This window comes from Sminthopsis crassicaudata, chromosome 1 (assembly GCF_048593235.1).
Source record: "Sminthopsis crassicaudata isolate SCR6 chromosome 1, ASM4859323v1, whole genome shotgun sequence".
In the NCBI taxonomy this organism is placed as follows: domain Eukaryota; kingdom Metazoa; phylum Chordata; class Mammalia; order Dasyuromorphia; family Dasyuridae; genus Sminthopsis; species Sminthopsis crassicaudata.
Window position 1 is genome coordinate 372,595,801 of NC_133617.1, and position 27,059 is coordinate 372,622,859.

Genomic DNA, 27,059 nt, shown 5'->3' on the forward strand with positions numbered 1-27,059 from the left:
ATGTTTGTACCCATAAATTATACTAAGACAATCTACACCTTGATGCTAATATACGGAACAAAGACAATTTTTTCAGAGGATTTAGATTTTTGAGGATGAGTCTAAATAGGGTAAGGAAGAAAAAAAGAAGAAAAAAGTCAGGAATGGGAGAAAAGAGGGAGTGTAGTAGTGGAGCTGGAAATCCAGTCCTAAATGGTACTCTTTAGAGTAGAAATGTTAAACATCTATGTATGTGGACCACAACACTGCCAAGAGTCACGAAACTCAGATTAAAATGTATTTGAGAAATAGTTAACAGAAACATACAATAAAACATAAATAATATTAATGTGTGGTTTTCTAAATCAGTATGCATCCATTGGATGCTTATATACAGTTTAGTGCCATCCATTTTTATCTGAGTTTGAAACCAATAAAACAATGTACAGTGGCTTAATCTCTACATACAAAACTGAACTGATTGTAAGAGTTTTCCTTTGATTACCTCCTTGTTTGTTTATCCACTATTTATTTATTTTAAATATTCATTTAAAATCATTTTTGAGTTCCAAATTCTCTCCCTATCCTGCCCTTCCCCATCCATTTAGGTGGGGAAGTAAAAGTCATTCAAAACATATTTCCACATTAACCATGTGGCAAAAACAACAAAACAACAATAAAAAAGCAAGAAATATAAAGTAAAAAAAATCTGCTTCAATCTAGTTCAGGAGTAGGGAATGTCCTGCCCACAAGCTATATAAGGTTGGTGAGAAATCATTTGGTATGGCCTTGGCAAAACAACTGCAGATAATAGTGGGCTGAAAGCTAGGTACAAAAACCTCTCATTGCTTGAGTGGGCCCTGAATGATGTTATAAATATCAAAATGGCCCTTGGCAAAAAAAAAAAAAAAAGGAATCCTCACTTCTGCATAGTTGGAATCCATCAGTCTCTTTCTCTGAAGGTATATAACATTTTTTTCATCATGAATACTTGGCAGTTTTCTTGGATTATTGTATTGCTCAGAACATTGAAGTCTTTCACATTTGGTCATCCTTACAATACTGCTGTTACTGTGTACCTTGTTCTTTTAATTACTTTTCCTCTCCTCTTCCCTCCTAACCTCTTGAGCCTCTTTGCAGGTGACAGAGAGATCCATAAGGGACAATAAGAGTGATCTGGAGTGGACTGAGTAGATCTGTTTGCATCAGTTCATATAAGACTCTTAAGATTTTCCGACACCATTTCCTTCATCATTTCTTACAGCACAAAATCTCATTTGTATACCATAACTTCTTCAGCCATTCCCTAATTGATGTGCATACCCTCCATTTCTAACTCTTCACCACCACAAAAAGAGCTGCTATTAATATTCTTACACATATAGGTCCTTTTTTTCCCCCTTTCTGAAGCTGGGGTTAAGTGACTTGCCCAGGGTCACACAGCTAGGAAATGTTAAGTGTCTGAGACCAGATTTGAACTTGGGTCCTCCTGAATTCAAGGCTGGTGCTCTATCCACTGCGCCACCTGGCTGCCACCTGGCTGCCCCCTAGGTCCTTTTTAAAATTTGATTTCTTTGGGATGTAGATCTAGAAGTTATTGCTCGGTCAAAGGGTATGCACAGTTTATTGAACATAGTTCCAAATTGTTCTCCAGAGTGGTTGAACTAGCTTACAATTCCACCAACAGGACATTAGTGTAACTATTTCCCCACAATCCTCCCAGCATTGTCATTTTCCATTTCTATGCGATACCATAGAATCGTTTTAATTAGCATTTCTCTAGTGATTTAGAACATTTTTATTTTGACTATCGATAACTTTGATTTCTTCTTCTAAAACTGCCTATTTATATATCCTTTGACCATTTATTAGTCAGAGAAAAGATGATCACTATTTATGAGTAGCTTTGAGCAAAAGTGTCTGCAGGTTCCTGGAGTTACGGATTCATTTGTCACCTATAGCATACAGTGCGTGTGTGTATTTGTTTGTGTCCCCGATTTCCTCTGCTCTAGATCCTTTCTCGCTCCTGTTTTCCTTTCTTTTTCTTCTCTGCTTTCCCCCCACTTGTTGAGCTCTTCTTCATTCTTCCATCTACTCCCTTCTTCGGGTTCACGGGAAAGCCGAGACCCGGAGTCGTGTGGGGAGCCCAGGAAGTTTTGGATAGCTGGCCGCTTAAGCGCCCAGAGCACATCGCAGTCACGCGGGTAGGGTAAATGGACTCGGGGGCGTGGACAGGAGGAAAGGCTCTCGTTCCACCAGGTAGGCGGAGTGGATCTCGGTGGGTTACTTCTCTCCTCTATCTCCTTCCCAGATTCACCTCTGCTCCCAGGCTAGGTCCAGAATCCCGCCCCCTGCTTTTCCAGAGAAGGGTTACTCGCGGTCAAAGTCGTTTTTTCTGAGCCGCTCCACGTTTTATTTTCCGGGCTATCTTCTCCTTTTCGGGTAGCACCTCTGCTCAGGGAGAAAAAAATAACTCTTCTCTCCCGGATACCCCAAAAATGTTTTTGTTTGTTTTTTAAACTGGGTTTAACCTGCTGAACCTTTCGCACTTCCTCTCCGCGGAAACTGAGGGTCCCAAGAAGAAGCCAGCGGCGCTGTTTTCTCAGGATCGGAAGCCCCGGGAGGGAAGGAAGAGAAGATAGTATACGAGGAATCAGGGAGAGAAATGGGAGAGGGCTCGAAAAAAGAGGGAAAGGCAGAGGAGAAAAAGACAAGGAAATGGGGAGAGAGGGAGATCCAGCGAAAGAGAGAACGGTGTGTGCGTACGTGCTTGGGAGATTTGCTCCTGGACATTTTTACTTCCAAAGTTTTGGAGTTGCTGTAAATGATCTAGTGGGCCGTGTTTTCCAATTCGGTTCCTCAAGGTTTTTTTTTTTTTTTTTTTTTGACCGGCACTGTGTTAATCGTCCTACAAACTGCTCAGGGCTGGGAGAGAGGTTCTGCTTGTTGAGAGTCGACCTGGAATGATCGCCACTTCCCCTCCCCCAGTGTGCCTGGCAAATAGAGATCGACCCAGTCCACGCCAGCTCACTCTTATTGTCCCTTATGGACCCCTCTGTCACCTGCAAAGAGGCTCAAGAAATTGGGGGGGGGGAGAGGAAAAGAAATCGGCTCAGTGTAAGTATTCCCTTTCCCTCCCCCAACGCTCCCTCCACTGCCTCCCAAGATATAACGGAGATGTCGAGGAAAACTGTGGGGCTCGGAAGAGAAGGGAAGGCTTCGGAAAAAGAGGAGGAAGGTAGCTAATCTGGGTGGCCTTCTTTCTCCCCTGAAGTGAAGGAAAGCATTGTTTCTAAGGAGCTAAAGAAATCGCACTTCCGAGGGGGATAATCTTTAGGATTATCCACGTGCAAAATTCTTCCTAGGTGGTGAGGGGTGAGAGAGAGAGAGAGAGAGAGAGAGAGAGAGAGAGAGAGAGAGAGAGAGAGAGAGAGAGAGAGAGAGAGAGAGAGAGAGAGAGAGAGAGAGAGAGAGAGAGAGAGAGAGAGAGAGAGAGAGAGTGTGTGTGTGTGTGTGTGTGTAAGCGCGGAGCACCCAACTCAGCCTGGTCCAGCCACAAGAGTGTGTCATAAGGTGGGTGTGCGGCTCTTTCATTCAAACTTTGGCGAGTTTCTGCCCTCGAGTTGGAGAAGGTGTGACCAATCAGAGCTCGGGACTCCGAATAAATTAGGCAAATTACCATCTGGCGATGGGTCAGATGACTCCGATACTTTTAAAAACTACAACTTCTCCCACCCGGTCCTCCTTCCTTGACAGCAAGTCATCCCTATGGCCCCTGAGGTGTAAGGAGAATATAGATCTAGCTCCTTCACCGTTGGCCCTACACACACACACACAAACACACACACACACACACACTCTCTCTCTCTCTCCCCTTACTTGCTCATATTCCCCTTTTAATTTTTTCCCCCCAATAATTTCTTGACTTTCCCCTCATTTTCTTATCTCCCGGAGGAAGAAAAGGCAAAGTGCAGCTAAGGCTCGCAAAGGATTTCCTTCCTTTGCTGAAGAAATATCCCTACCTTTTCCCCCTCCTCCTCAGCGGGAGGGGCAGCAGCGGGGGGAAGCGATGCGAAGCTTCTTTTTTCTGCTTTGCCTCTGCAGTCTCTATTGTTCTGTTGCCGCGGGAAAGACAGACCCGGATGGTCCAGAGGGGCGACTGAAAGGTAATGCTCATTTATTTTTATTTTTCTTTCTGGTTTATTTCCCCCAAGATGCGCTCCTTAGCTTCGCTTTCTGCCTCGAGGTCTTTTTCTCATGCTTCTTAACTGCTCTCTGTATCCACTTGTTCTCTGGATTTAGACGCAGTCCTCTAGCGTGACAATAGAAAGACCACTGAGGTCAATCTAGTTTTCCATGCTCGACCTTCCCCCACCACCATCTCAGATCCCCGAACTTCTAAAAATTACACTTTCATTTTAACTAGTGTTTGTTCTGCAAAATTGCCAGTAACTCGTCTTGTCTTTATTGTTTATTCCCCCCCCCCCCCCCAGGCTTCGGTTCTTCAGGATTAAGGGGAAGAGGAGAGTTTAGCTACCCTCGCTGGTTTATTTTAATCTAGCATAAATTCCTGGAAAGATAGGAGGAGAGAGGAATGTCACTTTCCAATTTACTTTGCTCTTACTTGACTAGCGCATGGTTTGGGAGTTTGGAAGAGCAATCATTCACAGGGGTTGCTTGGCTTGTCAGTTTTTGATGCACGAGCATCATCTCCGGTTTTTCCTTTTTTTTCCTCTGGTTCCTCCTCCTCTGCCCTTCTCCACAAACGCTCTCCAGTTATAGCTCCTAGAGTTTCTGTGGACAAGTTGCCTAACTTTTGAGTATTAGGATAGCAGCAAATACCTTTGAACTTTCTAAGTCAATTTAGAGAGACAATTGGGAAGGTGTGGTGGGGAACTCCCAAACAGCACCTTACTAATTTGAACTTTAAGACTGCCCTGGGTTAGAAAGCTAACAGGAAATGACTATAGGTTCTTACAAATTTACTTTTTCCAGAGACTCATGAACTTAATTTTTTTTTTAAATTGCATTTTAACATAACTGGTTTCCTTTGTAATCCTACATATTTTGTTTTCTTTATTTAAAACCGTTATTCTGAGAATGGGTCTCCTAATTTAGGGTTGGGCAGTGAAGGTGTTGAACTGCTAATAATTCTGGTCCAAAATTCTGCCCATTGGGGCTTATTTATTGTACAGATATCAAAACTAAGCTTTTCTAGGACAAAGATGATGTCTTCCCGGGTGTTCTCCACACAGGACCTAGCACAGTACACTGAGCTGAAAATTCTTTTAGGAACCTTCTTCCTCTTTCTTTCTGGTTTTCTGCTTCCTTTCCCTCCTCAATCCTTTATTACTTCTTCATCTTAAATTTGACTCCAGCATCCTAGCTGCTATGCAATGACAACTTTCCAGCCTGTTATCAAGATAATTCTCTGAGAAATCCCAAGAGATGACAAGTGAGGTCCATCTACAGTCTGAGTTGCTGTTGTTACTGTTGTTAAGAAACTATAGATGGATATGGGACACAGCATCAACTCCTATATTAAACAACAACAAACAAACTGATATTACTGGTACTGGTGGAATTATAGGGAAGACTCACTTCCAAGAGTTATGTACTGTGAGGAAGCTTGTTGAGGAAGAAAAGGAGGGAGAGGGGGAGACAAAAAGAGAGGTAGAGAGAAGGGAGAACAGACCATAGTATCTTTGCTTTGGCTTTATCACAACATTGCCAAAGTGCTTTCATTGGTTCATTCTATCTATGGGACAATCTAGTGAAGAGGATAGTTCAGTGTCATTTGCAGAGGCAACCATTTGGAAGAGTACTAAAGAGGAAAAAAAAATGCACTACAGGTCAGAACATCCTGACTTGTTTCCTTGTTCTGCTCTTTATTCCTGTAGGAAGAAAAGTCCTCCATGGGGGGATCTTTTGCCTTAGTCTATAAAATGGAGATTTTTATTGATCTCTCTTTCCTGCATCATAGAGTTATTGTGAGAATCAAATGAGATAATATATGATAAACACTTTGAAATCAGAAAGCATGTTGGTTATTTTTATCATTTGACAGATAAAAAATATGAGGCCACAGTGATAAAATATATCCAAGGTCACACAGCTAATTAGTAGTATACCCTAGACTAGAACCTTGACAGGCTAATTGCATTCAACTATGTTCCTTTGTCCACAGATAGAAACTTAACCGAGCATCCCCAGTCCAAGACAGTGCACCCTCCTTCCAAGCCCTCAGTGCGGTTTAATGTCAGAACCTCCAAGGACCCAGAGCATGAAGGCTGCTATCTCTCCAGGGGTCATGACCAACATTTAAAAGACTGTGATTTCAATACAACAGCAAAGACCTTTTTCATCATCCATGGATGGACGGTGAGCTTCTGGGGGAGGAAACGCTGTGTTACATGGTATCGGGTTTCTTTTGTGCTGTTCAATTAAAGTGAACATCTAGACTTGTCATCCCTTTCCCCCTCCCCCCTCCCGTCCTCTGGCTTGCTGTTTGCATTTCAGGCATCTGTAAAGAAAGAGTTCAGGCCCTGAATTGAAAGACTTAGCTGTATTACAGCTCTGCTCTGGGGTGGTGGATGGCAGCCTTTACCCCTGGCACATACCAGGTTTACCCGTGGAGCTCCTCAAAGCAGCAGCAGTGGAGCCCAACCACTACTTAAGAAGCCCTTTAATTGTGCTTAATTACATTGGTCAACCACTGCCTCCCAACATCCCTCTTTGCATGTCGAGTTGGCTGGAGTCACTTGACTGACTCTGAATCTGAGTAGGAGCCAGAAGTATTGGCTGGATTGGGTAGGGGGAGGGGAAAGAAGGAATGGAAGCTGCTGGCTCTGTTCCCTTTTCCCCAGAGAGATGGGCTGGTTCAAAATTGCTGAAGCTCTTGGGGACATATTATCAGAGCAGCACATGTTGAAAGGCCCACTCATAACAGCCTTCAACATAAAGGGCTTTAACATGGATTTTCAGAGACTTTAGATGAGTGAGTGGTTAGGTTATCTCTAAGCCATGTTTGAGCTCTAATACTTTATGATTCTGTGACTAGGGAGGTTATTCATTCATAAAATAGCCATTTGCACTAAAAATTCTAAGTTAAGATGGTAATTTTTTTAAACAAACCAACAAAAATATTTTCTTCAAGTAAAATGAAGCCTTGAACAAATAACAATTGCTAGCATTTATATGGTGTTTTAATGTTTGCATAACATTTTATAAATGTTAATTCACTTGATAGTTACAACAATCTTGACAGGGAGGTGCTATTAATAATCCCATTTTACAAAAGAGGAAATTGAGACAAAAGGCACTTGCCCAAAATCACACAGATAGTTTATGAGGCTAGGTTTGAATCAAGTCTTCCTGATTCCATGTCCAATTCTAGCTGCAGTGCTACACAGAACAAACATGACCCCCGTCACAAACAACAAATCACATAAGCAATTAAGCAAAATATCATTAAAAAGTGGTTGCCAAAACCTGTAGTTCCAGTGGTCCTCCATTCTATTTACCATGGGTTTTATTATTGTTTCATGCTGTCTTCTATTGAAGGATCAAAATCTATGAGTGTTTAAGTTCCTTGAAGTCAAGCACTGTGTTTTGTTTGTGTTGGCACCCCCAACAGTGCTTGTTCCTTAGGAGATAATTAATAAATGCTACTAGAATTGCTTCCTAATTCTACTAGCATTTATTAATTATCCCTCTCTTCTCCCAGCTGAGCAAGGCTCTGGTAGTGCTGATTGTGAACGGTAAGGAAGAAAAGCTTTTATAAATTGATATGTTCATATGAGCTTTAAATGTTTATGACAGTAGTGTGAAATTCATCTATTTCACACAGTATAGGTGTTTTGACATCAGTCACCAAGTGGTAAGATGTAGATGCTAGAGTTTCTCCTTTTTTCTTGACTGGCCCTGTGCAGGGGAAATATAGACATTTTTCTATCTGGTAAAGATTTGAGGAATATAGAGTCTCCTGCTTAAAAATAACAATAGCTAGCATTTATATAGCACTTTAAGATCCCTGAAACATTTTGCAAAATTCATAAATATGTTCTCTCATTTGATCCTTACAACAACCCTATGAACTAGGTGCTTTTATTATCCCTATTTTACATTGAGGCTGGGAGAGGTTTCATGGATCAAATACATAGTTACCATAAGCTCTCACATTGGGCTTTTCTGAAATTCAATAACATTTAGATAAAGATTTATTAATTAACTACTGTTTATTAGGAGATAGTCAGATAAGTCCTCCAACCCTCAGAATACATGAGTCAAATCAATTTGCCAAATAGTCCTCAATTTACCAAGAGTTTGATGTCTCCTTAAAAGTTGTAAATTGCTATATAGAATAGAAAAAGTAGAAAGAAAGTATTACCTAGTAGTTACATTCCCAGGCCAGCTCGAAAAGATCTAATTAATCCATAATGTACTGGAAGTGACTTTTCAATAGGCCTAACTTTTATTTATAATATTGCTTTTTTGAGAAAAATATAATCTACATTTGACTTTGGAAACTCATTACCTTATTTCTCCTGATCTGGTTCTGGTAATACTCTCCCACCTTCTTTCTGGCTCTGGTAGATAGTGACTCAGACTGTAGTAATTTGTTCTTTTCCTACATTTACATATGAGAAAATACCTCCCTACATTTTTTTTTTTTTTAATCAGAAAAGGGAATTCTTTAAATCATCTACTCTCAGAGAACACCACACCAGAATTCAGACTGCTTTGAATGCTTTGCAAAAGATGAGGACTGGGACAGAAAGAACCTTAAGAAATTATCTTTCATTGACACTTTAATATGGATTAATTTTTGAGTTTAAGAGGCATCTGTGGTGTAAGGATTAAAAAGCAACCATATCTGGAAGCACAAAGAACTGGGTATAAGACCAACATCTGTCACATAATGGCTGTGTGTCCCTGGGTAAAACACTTAAATTCTTAGTGTCTGGGTCAACTGTAAGATTATTAATTACAGAGGAAGTAAAAGATCTGTTTTGGTAAATGGAATTTCCTGTTGGGGAGCTCCCCTATCACAGGTCCAGTCTAGTTTCTGAGATTTAATCTAGCACTGGAGCTGAGTTCTGAGAGATTGAAACATTGAGAAGGAAAGTTCTTTAAAAAAAATTAAAAAAATTTTTTTTTCATTCAAAATTCTCTCCTTCCTACTACCCCTCCTCCCTGTCTATTGAGAAGGGAAAAAAAGAAATTGACACGGTAACTTTATTATATATATTTAAAATACTAACAATTTGTATATAATGGATGTACAATCATCTCTCTCTCTCTCTCTCTCTCTCTCTCTCTCTCTCTCTCTCTCTCTCTCTCTCTCTCATTTATTATTTTTTTTGGCTGAGGTAATTGGGGGTAAGTGACTTGCCCAGGGTAACACAGCTAGGAAGTGTTAAGTGTCTGAGGCTGGATTTGAACTCAGGTCCTCCTGACTTCAGGACTAGCATCCACTGCACCATTTAGCTGCCTCTACAATCATCTCTTTAAAAATTCTACCATGTTATGGAAATGCTTGTTCTATTTAATAAATTGAAAAAGAGAGAAAGCAAGAAATATGATACCTATTATATATTTGAGATCATGCATAACATTTCTGTCTTGGATTGGTTTTCCATCCCATCTTCCTTTTCCCCTAAAAACAAGAAAAACTATGCTTTAATCATCAGTCTTAGGCTATTATTTATCAATCTGGAGATGGATAACATGTTTCATCATGAATCTTTTGGAGTTGTCATGGACCATTGTATTGATCAGAATTACTGAATCTTTCACAGTTGATTATCTTTATAATATCACCATTACAAGCAAAGATAATTCTCCTGATTCTGCTTACTTCACTTTGTATCAGTTCATAAAATTCTTCCTAGGTTTTTCTGAAACCATCCCCCTCCATTATTTTTTACTGCACAATAGTATTCCACCATGTTTATATGCCATAACTTCTTTGGCCATTCTCCAATTGATGGACATTCTCACAGTTTCTAATCCTTTGCTACCACAAAAAAACTGCAATACATATTTGTGTACATATGGGTCCTTCTTCTTTTTGTTTGATTTCTTTGGAGTATAGACCCTGTAGTGATATTGTTGGGTCAAAGGGTATGCACAATTTTATAGCCCTTAGGGTATAGTTACAAATTGTTCTCCAAAATGATTGAACCAATTCACAATTACACAAAAAGTATTTATTTTCCCAGGATCCCTCCAGCATTTGTTATTTTCCTTTACTGTCATCTTAGCCAATCTGATGGGCATGAAGTGATATCTCAGAATTGTTTTAATTTGGATTTCTCTAATTGTCAGTGATTTAGAACATTTTTTCATGTCACTTAATAGCTTTGATTTCTTCTTCATCTGGAGGTAACTGTTCATAATCTTTGATCATCTATCAATGAGAAATTTTTATAAATTTGGTTTACTTGAGACAGGAAAATTTTGATGGGAGAAAAAGAGTTCCATTTATTGACAAAAATTTTGTTTGGAACTGTCCTAATTACTGACTTATCCAGAAAACACTTTTTTTTTTTTTAATAGTTTTTATTTACCAGATATTTGCATGGGTAATTTTACAACATTGACAATTGCCAAACCATTTGTTCCAATTTTTCCCCTCCTTCTCCTCCCCCCCAGATGACCAGAAAACACTTTTTAGATGCCTAATGTATGTAGAGTGCAGGGGAAGATACATTTTTAGGTTAAACTACTATCCTTGCTCTTATGGAGTTCAGTCAAGATTGTGACAAGTTTAATTTGTGGGTAAGCAGTGTAAGGGATTCAGAGTAATCTTTAATTTCTGTTTTTGAGAGAAGCTTTCATGAATTAAAGGGAAAATAACAACACCCTGTCTTCTTTCTTGTGCAGATGAGTGGTATGTTTGAGAATTGGTTGTTCAAGCTCGTTTCAGCCCTCCAGATGAGAGAGAAGGATGCTAATGTAGTTGTGGTGGATTGGCTGCCATTGGCTCATCAGCTTTATACAGATGCCGTCAACAACACCAGAGAAGTGGGCTCTAAAATTGCCAAGATGCTGGATTGGCTGCAGGTAATTGTGGGAGAAGGAGGAGTACATTCTAAAGTTAGAGGAAATGATGTCAGTTCCTATTACAGTGAACTCCAAGGACCCAACAAAGTTTTTTTTAATTGAATTGGAATTGTAGAATCATTGTTTGGAGTAAGCCATTTTTTTTTACTTAATGCAGAGGAAACCTTTTATTGGTGCTAAATAGAAGTATTCCTGATTAATGTATTTGGCAAGAGAATATTTAACTTGTAATATGTCCTGGCTCAGGGGAAAGAGTGTGGTATAAGATTCAGAATCCCAGACCTGAATATGAATCCCAGATCTTTTGTTTGTTAACTGTTTAGGCTTGGGAAAGTCACTACTCAGGAAAGCTAGGCATTGCAGCGGGTAGAGTGCTGACTTCAGACTAACTATGTAACTCTGGGCAAATCACTTAACCCTGTTTGTCTCAGTTTCCTCATCTGTAAAATGAGCTGGAAAAGGTAATAGCAAAATAATCCAGTATCTCTGCCAAGAAAACCCCAAATGAAGAATTGGATATGACTGAAAAATGCTTGAACAACAACAAAAGTCTCTCCTCAAGTCTCTCATATGTAAAATGAGGGGGATCAGATTAGATGGCATTTAAGGGTCCTAAGATTTGATTATATACTATTTGCTGATTTTATAAACTCATATTTTAGTTCAAGGCAGCATGTAAACCATGTAAAAAAGCAAAAGAAATTTAGCAGGGACCTGGGTTTGAGTCCTAAGTCTGAAATTACCTGTATAACCTTAGATAAGGTATTCACCCCTCAACTTCCTCCTTGGTAAAATGAATGACTTGGATTGATGCCCAAAGTCCCTTGAAACTAGCTCTAAATTCCATGGTTTTATTAGCAGTGGCTGGAAGCCAATGATTTCTTATAATTTTAAAGGTGTTCAGGAGGCTATACAGTTGTAACTGCTGATCCTAAAAAGCTGGATATTAACTCACCTTCCAAGGGAACAATTTGAAGCAAATTCATGGAAGTACATCTAAATAAGTAATTTAGAACACTGAACATGAAGAAGGTCTTGAATCCCCTCTTTACATGTTAACAATTTACCAGACATCCATAAGATAACATCTGCACTAGCAAAATGAAGCAATTATCTGGATCATTCAAATCCAAACCTTAGTTTTGCATCAAGAATCAGGTGAATTGGCAGAGGATTCTGAATTGTCAAGACCATTTCCTTCAACTTCTACTACTCAAGTCTGTGGAGATCCATTCCTTGGAACATGGGAATAATGGCCTTTTCACAGCAACCTGTTTCCTCAAAGTTAGGCTTTTTGCAGAGATGAGTGACTCTCCTCTTTACTTAGCTTGGTAGTACACTGGAGTGGGGGTGGGAGCCCAGAGATTCAGAAGATCATAGACTTAGAGTTAGAAAGGCCTTTAGATGTCATTGAATCCAACCTGTTTATTTTATAGATGAGGAAACTGAGGCTTAGGGAAGTTAAACAGTTTGCCCAGGGTCACATAGCCAGTGTCAAGTTTGGGATGTGGACCCAAGTTTTCCTGACTCCAACTTTGGTTACTCTGTTTATGATATCAGAAGAAATGTGGTGAAGGAGAACTGGGCATGGGGAGGATGCAGAATTGATGGGAAAATCCTATCTTTGAGCCAATTGGGGAAGACAATGATCAATAGTTTCAAGTATTTCTATTCCATTTTCCATTTCATTTGATTCAACAGGTATTTACTAAGTATTTTCTATGTGCTTGGCAATGTGATCAGGTGCTGGGAGATATAAAGATAAAAATGAAACAATAATTATTTTCACATATAGCCCCATTTTGCCATGCCTTCTTCCAACCTGAAGTGACCAAGAGGTGCAGGTAGAGGATCAGTGGTCCCTACTGGTAGCTTCTAGCCAGGCCTTCCTCACAGTTCTCTGATATTGGAAATTGGAGTCATGGCTTGGCTCTTTTCAACAATGAGATGCTTCAAGGCAATTCCTATAGACTTGTGATGGAAAGTGCCATTTGCATCTAGAAAGGGAACTATGGAGACTGAATGTGGATCAAAGCAGAGTATTTTATTATTGTTTGCTTTTATTGTTGTTGTTTGCTTAGTTTTTTTCTTTTGATTTGATTTTCCTTGAACAGCATGATGAATACAAAAATATGTTTAGAAGAACTGCACATGTTTAATCTATGTCTGATTGCTTGTTGTCTTGGAGGGGAGAAAAAATTAGAATGCAAGGTTTTGCAAAGGTGAATGTTGAAAACTATCTTTGAGTGTATTTGGGAAAATTGAATACTACTAAAAAACTAAAAAAAAAAGAAATTGGAGTCATGAGACATAGCCCCTACCTCCCCCACAGTCCCACGTTTCTGTGAGTTTGAGAATCAGAAGCTAACATTTCAAATGTCCATGAATCGTAGAGAGAGTAGTCTTTCTGTCAAGGACCAGATAGGACTTTGCTTGACCAATGATCTTAATTGACCTTTAAAGACTCAGAAGCCCACATTTCTAATGAATATGTTTTTGTGACTTCAGGAGAAGGAGCATTTTTCTCTTGAAAATGTTCACTTGATCGGCTATAGTCTTGGAGCTCATGTTGCTGGATATGCTGGGAACTTTGTGCAGGGGACAATAGGCAGGATCACAGGTAAGTATTGCTTCCGTAAGTCCTTGTAAACTCTCCAATTCTCCATCCTATTCCAAACTCCATCTTCTTTTTCATCCTCTTGATTACCTGCACTTTTTTGAAGTGAAAAAATTTTCAAACACTTTGGTTTATTCTATAAATAATATGGGAGTTGGAAGGAACTCAAAAGTTTATTTTGCCCATCCTATCACTTTACAGATGAGAAAGTTGAGACCAATAAAGATAAAGAAGAATTCTAATATTTGGTTCTATAACTAATCTTTGCTTTTGCCACCAAAATGCTTCATAGAGATTAATTCTAGGGTATTTCTGAATTCTGGGTGACATTTCATATCCTTGTGCACTAGTTTTCCTGTCTATAAACAGGACATAATAAAACCTCATCTTGCATGTAGAAGTTAGAACAGATAAAACAGAAGATTTAACATATCCCTAAGGTTAGAACTGAAATGATCCTTAGAAATAGTTTAATACTTCCATTCATTTTGTAATTGAGGAAATTGAGGTTTAGGAGTTTTTTTGTTCAAGGACATATTTAATTCAGTTAAATAAACATTAAGTGCACACTATGTATAAAGTACTTTTCTAGTTTCTGGGACTGCAGACAAAAATGAGGCAGATTCTGTCCTTGGGGAGCTTACATTTTATTGGGGTAAGCAGGATGTAAATGAATGAATGAACAAGTGAATGAAGGAACCAATAGCTAAATAAATAATTAGGTAAACAACAGGTACAAGATATAGAAGGAGACATTAGGACCTGGGTGGATGAGACTGGAATTTGGAACCAGGGAAAGCTTCCTGTAAGAGGTGGTTGCTTGAGGCCTGAGACTGAAGTAAGAGAGAGAGAGAGAGGCTTTTGGGACAACCTTTGCAAAGTCAGAGAGATGAGAGATAGCACTTCAGGTTTGGGGAGCAGCTAATAAGCCAGTCTGGCTGTAACTTAAGAGTCCATGAAAGGGAATAACAGAGTAAGTGACAAAATTGTAGCCAGCACCAAAGGGGTCCCAACATTTAATCCAGAGTTCTTTTTCCAGCATCAAACTATCACATGACAAAACATGCTTTGAGGAGTGAAAGCATTTTGTCAGTCTAATGCATTTTTAAGAAATTGTTGAGCTTGATTCTTCCTCTTTGATTCTGTTCTCGCTTGGATTTTGAATCTCCACTGCAGCTGAGCTCAGGCCCCTCTTTAGCTCAAGGAACAGCCAATGGTTATTCGGAGCTGTGTTTCCTGGGTGATGTGTGGTTTGGAACAAAAATAGGCGAAACAGTGTCTGACCCCTGAATAAAATGGAAGGCTTAATCTTTTGGCAGCTTTATTTGGGAGTCCCCTTTGAGGGCAAGGAAAAGAAGGAAGTGTCACTTTAAATTGTGTGGATGATTTTTGTAATTAAAATAATCTGGTTTATGTTGGAAGGCCAGGCCTGCATCATTAAGATGTAAATTGATTGGCACAATTAATGAGATCTTTCTCATTCTGGATGAGTACAATAAGAAGGCTGGATTGAGTTTTATTCTTGAAAGTTTAATTGTGCCTCAATTTAAATTTGGTTATTGAATAATCATTAACCTGCATGATGTAGTGGATTTGTCATTGGAGGCTATAGGTTTTAATCTGGCTGTCAGTTAAGTTAGTTCACACTTCTTCCTCTCTCCTCCCCACTCCTAGTTTCTTTATTTGTAAAGTTTTCCTTCCATCATTTTTATCCTTTTAAGTCACATACACAGTGTTAACTCTAGGCAAAATTGGAAGATACTGACACTTCTCTGTCTATCTATCCAGGTCCAATGGGCCCATCAGGTGCCTGTGGCTCTCCAGCTTCCTTATTTCCTTTATTAGGTGGGAAATATGTCACATCTCCCCTACTAGACTTGTAAATTAGAAGTCTAATTTCATAACTTTATATTGCTTTTCACTTTGTATCTTCAAGTTGTTTGGTGCTTAAAAAATGTTGAATAAGAGATATAGGATAAATCCACACTGATGTGTTAAGGACTTAATTTGTTAATTCCCCCATGGGCTTTACCTTGGAAGTGTAGGCCACAGGATGAGTCTTAATATTGATATTTCAGGCATCGCAGAGTTTTATTGGTTGGGACTTGGAAGTTCATAGGAAATTGTAGCAATGGTTTAGACCTAAAGAGAAGCTTTGAGCTCGTTGAGTGCTTGATCGATGCAGAGACAGGTCTGGAGAATTTAGGTGACTTAATGTCTCAGAAGTGGGCAAAACAGGATTTGAATTCTGATCTCTGTGTCTAAATCAGCTACTTTCCACTGCACCATGCTGCCTTGGTCCATCTTGGTCAAAGCATACAATTGTGGAAAAAGCTGGGACTTGAAACAATTGCTAAGTGTGTATTAGGACACTAGTCTTGGAATCAGGAAGGCACTTACTACCTGTGTTACACCTGACAAGTCACTTAAATTCTTTTCTTTTCAATTTATTCTTGTGTAAAATGAGGGTGTTGCGTTCTACGACTTGTAAGATCCCTTCAAGCTCAGAATCTATCATCAATGATCAAGGGCTTATGAAGAAAAGCTAAGAAGTCCCTGCCTTCAAGGAGGTTACATTCTAAAGAGGGAAATATATATAAATTGTGGTATTTGAGACATGTGCAGAGTAAGTGGAAAAGCAGTCTCGGAGTGAAAGGCATTTGGGGTATTGATTCAGCATCCAAAGCCCATACGACATAACTGAGAAACCAAACCCTGGGGGTGGGGCTAGATGAGGCCTTCCTGGCAATTTTTACATCACACCACCTGTGCAAAAGGATATCTCATTCCTTCCCTCCCCCACCCCTTAGCTCAACACAACTTGTGGAGAACTGTCGTTTCACCAAGAGATGGGAAACATGATCTTGTTCCCGGCTTTGCCTTTATTGTCCAAACTCACAAGGATCTGCTAATTAACCCTGTTTCTGGAGCAAAGCGGTTCCCTACTAGGCCACTCTGGGGCCTATTGTCTGAGGGGCTCCCCTGCTGAATGAGCTGCATGTGGTTGGAGGGCCAGGCCAGCCGTTTTTAAATGTTGGCTCACAGGAGGCTACTGTGAGCACACTGTGCTACCCGTGTGCAGAAGTCTGGGCTTATTGTGGGGGGCAGGAAACCCCACCAAATGAAAACAAATCATTGCAGCGGTCCAGGATCAGGGGAGACTATGGGGCCCTTTTGCTCAAGGCTTCTCCCTCTTCCTGGCCCAGGCCAAACCCCAAACCAAAGGGTGTAAACCCCAACATTAGGAGTCTGTCTTTTTGGCTTGTTTGGGTGGCAGCTGCTGACACATATCATTTCCCTTTTTGTCCTGCCCCGTGGAGTGGGCAGAATGCTAATGAATACATTGTACCCAGAGCCAGGATCTGCCCCTTGCTGGATGACAGGCCCCTCCTACCAGCTGAAGGGGAGAATGCTTGGCATAGGCTCAGCAGCAGGGATGGGAGATTTTCCTTTTTTCAGAGAGGTGTTTGTCGTTGCTAAATAGATGCACTGCCCTCTGATATCATGACAAATGCTACAGTAATTCCAGTAGGGCTATTTGCTCTCCATCTTTTTCCATCTGATGATTTCCTCTGTGTTGGTCTATAAAATGATTAGGATGGGGATGAGGACCTGAAGATGCTATCATGTTTGTTTTCTGAAGCTGATGTTGGTGAATAAAGGTTAGACAAGTTTTCAGCTTGGGGAGGCATTTGGAGAAGCAGGATGTTGAAGCAGAAAGGGCCTTGGCTTTGGTGTTAAAGATCCCGAGTGCAAATCTCAGTTGTATTCTCTTCTAGCTGTATGGCCTGGTGCCAGTAGAAAATAATCTATGGAAAATAATGGGGGTGGTGACCCAGGGACTCTTTAAGATTCATTTTAGCTCTAAACCCATGATATCTATGTTAAATTGGGCCAGTATTTTCTGTGTGATCATAAATAAGCTACTCTTTCTCTCTGGCCTCAACAATAAAATAGGGTTCAATTAGGTGTTTTTTTTAAAGCCCCTTTTATTGGATTCTTTGATCTTTGTTCTTCTTAATTTTTCTTAACTCTGGCTGCTAGGAAAAGCTTTCCCTAAGATTATAATTTTATTTTGAATCAGTAGTTGACAAGCTCTTTGTTGTGGCTTCCTTTTTAATGGAAGAGGTAAAGCATGGACTTTCTTTGAAAGGGGAATATATAGAGCTTTAATTTTTCAAACATTCATTCATGACCTTGCAGACCCACAAATGTGTCATTACACTAACAGTGTGGGGACATAGCCCGTCCCATCAGACTGCTCCCAGAAATCCCAGCAGTCTAACTGCTGCACTGTAAAGTCCCATCAATCCCCCTCACATTCCTCTCGCTCAGCTTAGTTTCCATGACACTCACTATTTGGTGGGTACGTTTGTTCAGGCCAAGAAAAGAACCTTTTTCTTCTGTTGGTGGCAGAGGAGAAATGTTCTCTCCTTTTTCTTTTTGGAGGAAGGGGCATGGTAGGAGGCAATGGAGGGTCTCTCTCTGGGCCCACTCCATAGTCTATAGAACTCTTTTTTCCTCCCTCTCTGAAAGGAAGAGTAGGAGGTGCGCATTTCAAAAAGGGTCGGGCTATTCTTGGAATCAGAATCTGCCTTATTCTTGTTTGGCATCTTCCTTTTTAGGAATAATATTTAGGGGAGTATCCCCAAGCATCCTAGCTTCTCTTAATGAATCTGTTTTCCATGAATTTGACTAAACCAATTCAGAAGCTACTTCTCTTTTTTAACTTATATCACCATTTAGAGGTGATGAATTTCAAACGTGTGCTATCCACTGTGTAAAGTAGGAGCTTAGAACTGGGTCACACAAATATGTCCCTAGTATGATGGGATAGTTTTAGAACAGTCTCTTCATCAGATAGGTAGTCTTGGCTATATCAGAATGGCCCATTATCATCACTCAGTTGACCCTTACAAAAAGAAAGGTTCCTATCCCTGGAGAAGATACCATGCACAATCCCTGCACAAAAGAACCCTGCTGGGAGAAGAATGCAGATACAACAATACCCTGCTCTCCTCCCATTCCCTGGTACTTTCCATAGGTCTTCAGGGAAGAGAGGCTATAGAAATACAGTCATGTCAGAGAAAATTCCTGGGGAATTTAGACAATGTGGTTAATGTCTTCCCTTTTGTGCCTTGCAGCTACTTTACAAATATCTTGTTGTGTACCTCATTGTTTTTGTTTGTCTCTTTTACTAGAATTTTTTTGTTTTACTTTGAATCCTCAGAGCATAGTATCCTGACACATACTGTTGTTGTTCAGACATTTTTCAATTATGTCCCCATTTGGGATTTTCTTGGCAAAGATACTGGAGAGGTTTGCCATTTCCTTTTTCATTTCATTTTATAGAAAAAAAAAGGAAACTGAGGCAGGCAGGGTTAAGGAACTTGCTCAGGTTTACAACTAAGAAGTGTCTGAGGTCAGATTTGAATTTAAGAAGATAAGACTTCTTGCCTCTAGGCAGGTGGGTCTGACCTGCCACTCTATGTACTTTACCATCTATCTGTCCCTTCTGACACATAGTAAATGCTTAATAAGGGTTTGTTGTTTGATCTGTTTCTGATTTGAGTCCTGGATGCTTACTCGAGTAGATTTCTCACTTTAATTGACTTAAAAAGTTAGGTTGGTCAGGCTTATTATTTGCCAGTGGTGGAAATATTGTGTGATGATGCAAAAATTGAGAGTCAGAGTGGATGTCTAATTATATGGGGAAGGGATTGTGGAGTATCGGGATACTGCGTCTTGGATTGCCTTCTAGTTTGCATCCAACTCTCATCAAGGGAGACACTAGAATAGTCTACTTCAAACAATTATGTTTTGGGGATGCGGGCTTCCGCTTAACTCTGTAGTTTAAACCCCAATGTCAGAAACAAGATGTGGCTATGGCTGAGTGGTAAAGGACCTAGATTAAGAAATAGGAGCCCTCGTTTTAAATTCTGATTCTGCAGTGAGTCCATTCAGATGCTCATTTATTCAACAAATATTTAGTAAGCATTAACCATTTGTAAGGCACTCTTCTGATAAGAGCTGGGGGATAGAAAACTGAAAAAAAAAAAAAAAGGAATCCTTGACCTCAGGGAGTTTACATTTTACTTAGGAAGAAGAAGAATATCCTGTGCCCAAATAAGTAGATATATAAAGTAATTCTAACAGAGAGAATGCTGATAATTTGGGAGGGGGATGGAGAGAGAGAAGGAAAGATAATAGATGGTAGCATGTAAACCTTCCTTGGATAGAAGCTAGAGGTCTTTGGAGTGAATGAGAGAAGTCATTTCAAAAGTAACAGGCACTTTGGAAAGTAGTATTTTATGGGAGCAGTGATGGGTCAAATTGTGCTGTTACCAAATATTTACTTTTTGTCATTGTTGTATCTATTTCTAATAACTTTAGCAACTGCTTTTAGTTATACTCCCTGCAACTCAGTACAGAAGGCTTTATGAAGTCATAAAACTAGTGAGATGTAGGATTAAAAGTAGACATTTTTGAAGTTGAATGATAGGTGGGTGTGAGTGTGTAAGATAATAGGCTTTTTTTTTCTTTCAATTTTGTATTTTTTTGTTGTTTTAATGATTTATTTTTTCTGGTTATACATGTATATTAACTTTTTTTAGTGTAATATTTTGTTTTACTTTTATTTGCACTGTCATATTTACTCCTGTACCATAAGCTTTTGTTTGTTCAGTTCCTTTTGGGATATCTTTTTCTTTTGAGCAACCTACTCTTTTGGTTTAGGAACAATTTGTTCCTTTTTTGCAAGTATCATCTCAATATGGCAAGGAGAAACTTATGTATGGGTTGATTCGATCGTGAGTCCTGTAAATACACCATTGCATTTTGAGAGCCTTGTTAACCCAAATATGCTCAATGACAAGAGAATCCACATTCAAATCCTTCAGTTCTACAGTGCTCTCTATACTTTTAAGCATATGCAGTGAGAACTCAGAACTTTTTTTGGGTCACTGACCCTGTGTCCAACCCCATTGCTTAGTCTGAACACACTTGCCAACTCCATCATTATATTGGTGGAACGGAAAACATTGTTTCTTCAATGTGACATATTTTCGGATGTGCATGCCTTTGATAATTTGGGCTGTTTCATGGGTGTTCTTGAATTGGACCTGGAGATTTTAGCCCTTTGACTTGCAAGATTTTGTGGGGTTCTCAGATCAAGAGAATACTTTAAATGATTACCCTTCATGGAGGCCTTCAATTTGGCTGAGGGGCCAATGGGAGTGATGCCCAATGGATTGGATATATGGCTCAAAAGTCAGAGCTTCCCTTACCTAGCTATGTTAACTTTTTAAATACAATTCTATATGAATCATGTTAAGAAAGAAAAATCAGAACAAAAGAAAAAAAAAACCTCTGGAGAGAAAAAAAAAAAAAAAGAAGTGAACATAGCATGTGTTGATTTACATTCAATTTCCATAGTTTTCTTTCTGGATGTAAATGGTGTTTTTCTATCCAAAGTTTGTTGGGATTGGACCAATTTTGTATTAACTAGGGCCTAGATAAACTCAATAATGGGTGCTATAAGAGATGCAATTCTACCTCTTTGTAAAACGAGAAATTTGGACTTGGTAGTCTACAATGGCACCTAGCTGGTAAAGTGAGTAGAGTATCAGATCTGGAGTCAGGAAGACCATGATTCAAATCCAGCTTTAGATACTTACTAGCTATATGATCGTGCGCAAATCACTTAACTTTTGTATGCTTCAGTTTCCTCATCTATAACACAAGGGAAAAAATAGCATTTACTCCTGGGGTTGTTGTGAAGACCAAATAAGATAATTGTAAAATGCTCAGCATGGTACCTTCCACATAGTAAATGCTATACAGTTATTTTTATTATTATTGAAGTCTTTTCCAGCTCTAACGTTCCATAAGATGAGGAGATAGCCTGGGTACAATGGAATATGCACTGGTTTGGAATGAGAAGACGAAGTTCAAATCTCATTTCTGAGATTTTTTTACACACACAACCCCACTCACATATATGCATTTTACAATTATTATCTCATTTGATCCTCACAACATCCCTGGGAGCTAAGTACTATTATTATCCACATGTTCATGAGTCAGAAGTAACTCCCTTTTTCCAAGGGGAAAGCCCCATGGAATTCCACAGTCACAGTCACAACTGCTCTGGGTTACTTTATGATTTACTTAGGTAGCTGAGGGGGCCAAAGCCATCATGGAAGTCCATGACAAGAGTGTAAGATGCTTAAGGGCAGGGACTGTGTTCTCCCCCTCTTTTCCATGACCATCCAAGTGCCTAGCCCAATGCAGTTTTTTAATATATAATGTTTAGTAAGTATTGCTGATTAGGCTGAAGCTGTTCTCCTATACATACTATCACTACCTTTTCCCTTCTATCTAGGCTTGGATCCTGCTGGCCCCATGTTTGAAGGGACAGACGTGGACAAGCGGCTCTCACCGGATGACGCAGACTTTGTTGATGTTCTCCACACGTACACTCGTTCCTTTGGCTTGAGTATTGGAATCCAGATGCCCGTGGGCCACATCGATATTTATCCCAATGGGGGTGACTACCAGCCAGGTTGTGGGCTGGATGACGTTTTAGGATCAATTGCTTATGGAAGTGAGTTTCTTTGCCCACTCCCTCCTTCCATCCCATTTCATCATATACAAAGACTGAATTTGAGTGATCATATTTCCTTGAGAGGACTGCCTCTCACTCAGCCCTATCTTGCTTGGTCCTAGCCCCTTTGGTGGTATCTTTCATGCTGGTAAACATCTGTTGTGCCTTGTTTGAAATGGCTTAATATTTTGCAAGCCTGTTAATGATTGGGGTGCCCCACCATGCCTGCTCTGTATGCACAATCTTTGTTCTCACAGTATTTTATTAGCTACTTTAATTATTCTGTAATCAACCTAAATTATTTCTCAGAAGAGTTTTAATTAGTCTTTTGGCAGACAGAATGGGTTCATGGATAGATTGGGGTGAGTTGAATTTGGTTTTGAAGATGCTTAATACCTGATAAGCTGAAAAGACTGACCAGTAGGGGCTAACTTTGGCTTAAGTCACTCTGTCAGGTTGAACTAAATATCTGGAAGGTTCATTCCAATTCTCCCATTAGCTCAGAGGCTGATTTTATTGTTGCTATTGTTTTGGCCCTAGCAATTCATGAAACTCAAATATAGATGGAGGGATCATGGCTCACAGAACTAGAACCATATCTCTAGGGGGGGACATTCATAGATGTTTGAAGTCTTGACCTTAATGAAGCTCAGGTCTTCCGCCCACTTCCCCTCATTCACTTTTCTCTTTCATCTTTCCCTTAGCAATCACTGAGGTGGTGAAATGTGAGCATGAGCGGGCTGTGCATCTCTTTGTGGACTCCCTGGTGAACCAGGACAAGCAAAGCTTTGCCTTCCAGTGCACAGACTCCAATCGTTTTAAGAAAGGCATCTGCCTGAGCTGCCGGAAAAACCGCTGCAACAGCATTGGCTACAATGCCAAGAAAATCCGGCACAAAAGAAATAGCAAGATGTATTTAAAGACACGAGCCGGCATGCCTTTCAAAGGTAATCCTTCTTCTCACTTCTAACATTACTGTGTAGTTTAATAAATATTTCTTAAGTGCCTGTGCTATGTGGCAGCCACTGTGATAAGCATTGATAAATGTGCATTGTTATGGGTACAGCTGGAGTATTGAGGAAAATTGGCTATTAAATTAAACTCCGGTAAATTGAATTACATTTTAGTCAGGGGCTATTGTGGAAAGAACAGGAGACTTTGGTTCAAATACTGGCCTACTTACCACCTGTGTGATTTTGGTTGAATATCTTCACTCCTCTGCTATCTGTAAAGTGATAGGGTTGGAGTGAGTATTGTTTTAAAATAATAATAGGTTTTTATTTTTCAAAATACATGCAAAGATAGTTTTCAACATCCTTTTTTTTTTTTTTTTTGAGGCTGGGGTTAAGTGACTTGCCCAGGGTCACACAGTGTTAAGTGTCTGAGATCACATTTGAACTCGGGCCCTCCTGAATTCAAGGCTGGTGCTCTATCCACTGCGCCACCTAGCTGCCCCTCAACATCCACCTTTGCAAAACTTTGTGTTCCAAATTTTTCTCCCTCCCCCCTTCCTTAGATAGGGAGTAATCCAATATAGGTTAAATATATGCAATTTTTCTAAACATTCCTCATTATCATGCTGCTCAAGAAAAGTCAGGTCAAAAGGGGAAAAAATGAAAGACAAAAAATCAAGCCAACAATAAGAGAGATAAAAATACTATGTTGTGATTCACATTCAATCCCCTTAGTTTTTTTCTTTGGATACAGATAGCTTTCTCCATTAGAGAATCTATTGGAATTGGTCTGAGTCACTTCATTGTTGAAAAGAACCAAGTTCATTACAGTTGTTCATCACTGGACTGAGTATCTTTAAGGTTTTTTATCCTCTTCCTTCTTCTATCAGTAAATAGCTGGGTAGTTTTAGAGTTAGTAGAGGATTATGGATAGGTTAACAGTCTCTTTTTCAAAGGGGGCACAAATTCTACCTGGGCCTTTTCAATCAGAAAGACATTGTCCAATCAGGGAATTAGCTTTCTTTTTCCCCTATCTTTCTCCTTTATTCTAGAGAAACTTCAGAAGGAAAAAAAGCATTACTTTTGGTGACTTCACCATGGGCTTAACAGGATTATAAACAGTTCTCCTGTTTGGTCTCTAAATGTTCATGTCCTGACAGCTGCCCCATTGTTTTCAGTTGTTAATGGCTGTAGGTTGTTGTTGTTGTTGTTTTAAATAACAATAATGGTAGAGCTTATGACACTAATAAGGCTGACTTGAGAAAGAAGCAAATCTACTGCATATCTACTGCATCATGTTCTTTTATGGAAATGACTTCACCCATGTTCAACCCAGTGAAACAGAATGATTCAGATGTTCCTAAAGTTGGCAAGACAGGTATTTTTCTATTACAGGTAGGGAGGATAGTGGATTAAGGTAGTTTGAGAATAGTGCTAATGAGATAGTTTAGAATAGTGGAACGATTAGTACATTTGCATGTAGGAGACCTGAATTTGAATCTTGGCTCTACCGTGGTGCTATCCATGTAAGCTTGGGCAGGTCACTAAACTTTGATAAACCTTAGTCTCTTTTTCTATAAAACAGGGATAATAGTAATAGAATCTATTACCTATGAGAAGCTCTTTGATATTGCTTTTATTGCCAATGAGTCTAAGGTCATGTGTTTGACCCATGGATTTTCCTGTTTCTTTTGTTATGTCCTAAGACCACAGATAATACCCATGTTATATAATAATAGCTATTTTTGATGTCAGTGTGTACTTTTTTGGTCAAAAGGAGGTGAGAGAGAATGTGGATGGCTCTATACTTGTGGATGTGTTGTCATTATGTAAGAAGGACAGTGAATACTTGAAGGAGTTATAGTCTCATCAGAATGAGAAAATCCTTATGTGGAATTTTTTTCTTCTATGAAATACCCTAACCCATTTATGACTTGGTAGACAATTCCCAGGGAGCTGTTTGAGGCACATAGAAATTAGATGATTCATTCTAGGTTATCCAGCTAAGAAGACTCAAGAGAGGGATTTGAACACAGTTTTCTTTCAGATTGCAAGCCCATCTTTTTATCCCACTGTTCCACATTATGCTAGTAGAATGCATATGTCAGAAACTTTTGCCACAATGTTGCCTCCCACAGATCAGCAGCATCAGGCCACAAACGCATGAAATTGTCGTGTTCTACCACTGAGTTGCATCCTTTAATTGATTTATGTTTTTTGCCTTAGTTTGTTTTGTAATACGTCTGTACTTTGGTCCATTGGCAGAGGAACCAAATCCATCAATGTCAATATACAACTAGGCAGCTTGGAGAAAAAACATTGAGTCTGGAGATAGATAGAGCCATTTGCTGGCTCTGCTCCTCATTACTTGTGTGTGACTTTGGAAAATTAGCTTTTCCTTTCCAGACCTAAGGTTTCTCCTGTGCTAATTGAGGGTGTTGGATCAGGTTAGCCCTCAGCTTCTTTCTAGCTTTTTGGGGTTTTCAATGAAGGCCTACTCTTGTCCAGGGATTTGCAGTTGAAAAGTTGATAAAGGCAAAGAAATGAAACTGGCTTGGCGGAAATGCTAGCATCATCAAGAGGGATGGAGAAGGAGTATCTTACTGGTGTCTCAGAACTCACTTCATGTAGGTGGTCACCTTTTTTGTTTATAGCCTCGGGCTTAAAGGAACTATTGTGAAAGAACATGTTCATAATCTATGGTGTCAAACTTTAAAAGTTAGGAATGTCCTCTGAATTTCCTTAGTTTTCCTCAGTACCTTTTATAGAACCATCAAACATTAATTTATTCAAACTCTTTTTGAACCATCTTATAAGATTATAGGATCATACATTTGGAGCTGAAGGGACATCAATTTAGTGTTCAAGATTAGAGAATTCAGCTTAAGTCTATTTTATATCCATTTTACAGATAAACAAACATCTAGAAATGTGAAACAATTTTTCCGTACATAGTAGATGGAGGATTTGAACTCAAATCTTCAGACTCCAGACCAAGCATTCTTTCATGGTACCATATTAGTTCCATTTTCATCTTATGTTGTCTCTCAGAATCATGATTTCCACACTATATTTTTTATAGCATAAACTAAAATCACCTTCTCTTTACCCTAAAACAAGTTCTTAATGATACAACGTTGACAAAGAAGAAAAGGGGAAGGCCAGATTTCATAGGTCAGGACTGATTGCTTTTGGTACATGACCCAGATCTGAGATTCTGGTCTTTTGTAATTGATCTTTAAATTTCAGTTTGCCAAATCACTCCTTTAGTGGGACCAGGAAATCATGAGCAAGGCTTTGTAAATATCTGTGCTCTTCTTGTGCCCACAGTTTACCATTATCAGATGAAAATCCATGTCTTCAGCTACAAGACCATGGGAGAAACAGAGCCCTCGTTTTATGTTACACTTTATGGCACCAACACGGATTCCCAGTCTCTTCCTCTAGAAATGTAAGTCACATTATGCTCTTCTTATAGTCTGGATCAAGTCTCATGAGGAACCTTAGAGGAAGGAGAGAAGGGATAGAGAAGCTGCTTGTGGATGAATATATACATGCATATACATATAAGAGTTGGTGCTAGGTAGCTCAAGTCAGTCTTAATTCTTACATAGATCTTAGAGGTCATCTAGTTTAGGCCATTGGAGGCACGGGGTAGAATAAGTGATTTGCCCAGCATCATCTAGGTAGTAGATGGGATTTGAACCCGAGTTCTTTGCTTCCAGATTCTCAGCCTCAGGCTACCTCTAGAAGAATCACATTTCAGAATTCTAGCTTCCCCTTTACCTGAGCAGAAATTCCTCTCTCCAGAATTCTTGATACATTGTTATTTAACCTT

General features: G+C 39.5%; 1 protein-coding gene across 3 annotated transcripts in view; it reads left to right on the plus strand.

The window, feature by feature from the left end:
• Positions 1-2,843: 2,843 nt before the first annotated feature.
• The window catches only part of LIPG (lipase G, endothelial type), a 31,748-nt gene continuing 7,532 nt past the window's right edge, over positions 2,844-27,059 (plus strand). The window contains exons 1-8 of one of the 3 annotated variants that reach the window (XM_074279358.1): positions 2,844-3,096; positions 4,084-4,145; positions 6,167-6,360; positions 10,867-11,046; positions 13,555-13,666; positions 22,047-22,268; positions 22,973-23,215; positions 26,552-26,672. In XM_074279358.1, coding sequence (XP_074135459.1) covers positions 10,867-11,046; positions 13,555-13,666; positions 22,047-22,268; positions 22,973-23,215; positions 26,552-26,672 — 878 coding nt within the window. In that variant the 5' untranslated portion in view covers positions 2,844-3,096; positions 4,084-4,145; positions 6,167-6,360. Of the gene's footprint in view, positions 3,101-3,911; positions 4,146-6,094; positions 6,361-10,866; positions 11,047-13,554; positions 13,667-22,046; positions 22,269-22,972; positions 23,216-26,551; positions 26,673-27,059 lie in introns of those variants that run through there. The other 2 variants (XM_074279359.1, XM_074279357.1) reach the window with 2 other exon arrangements.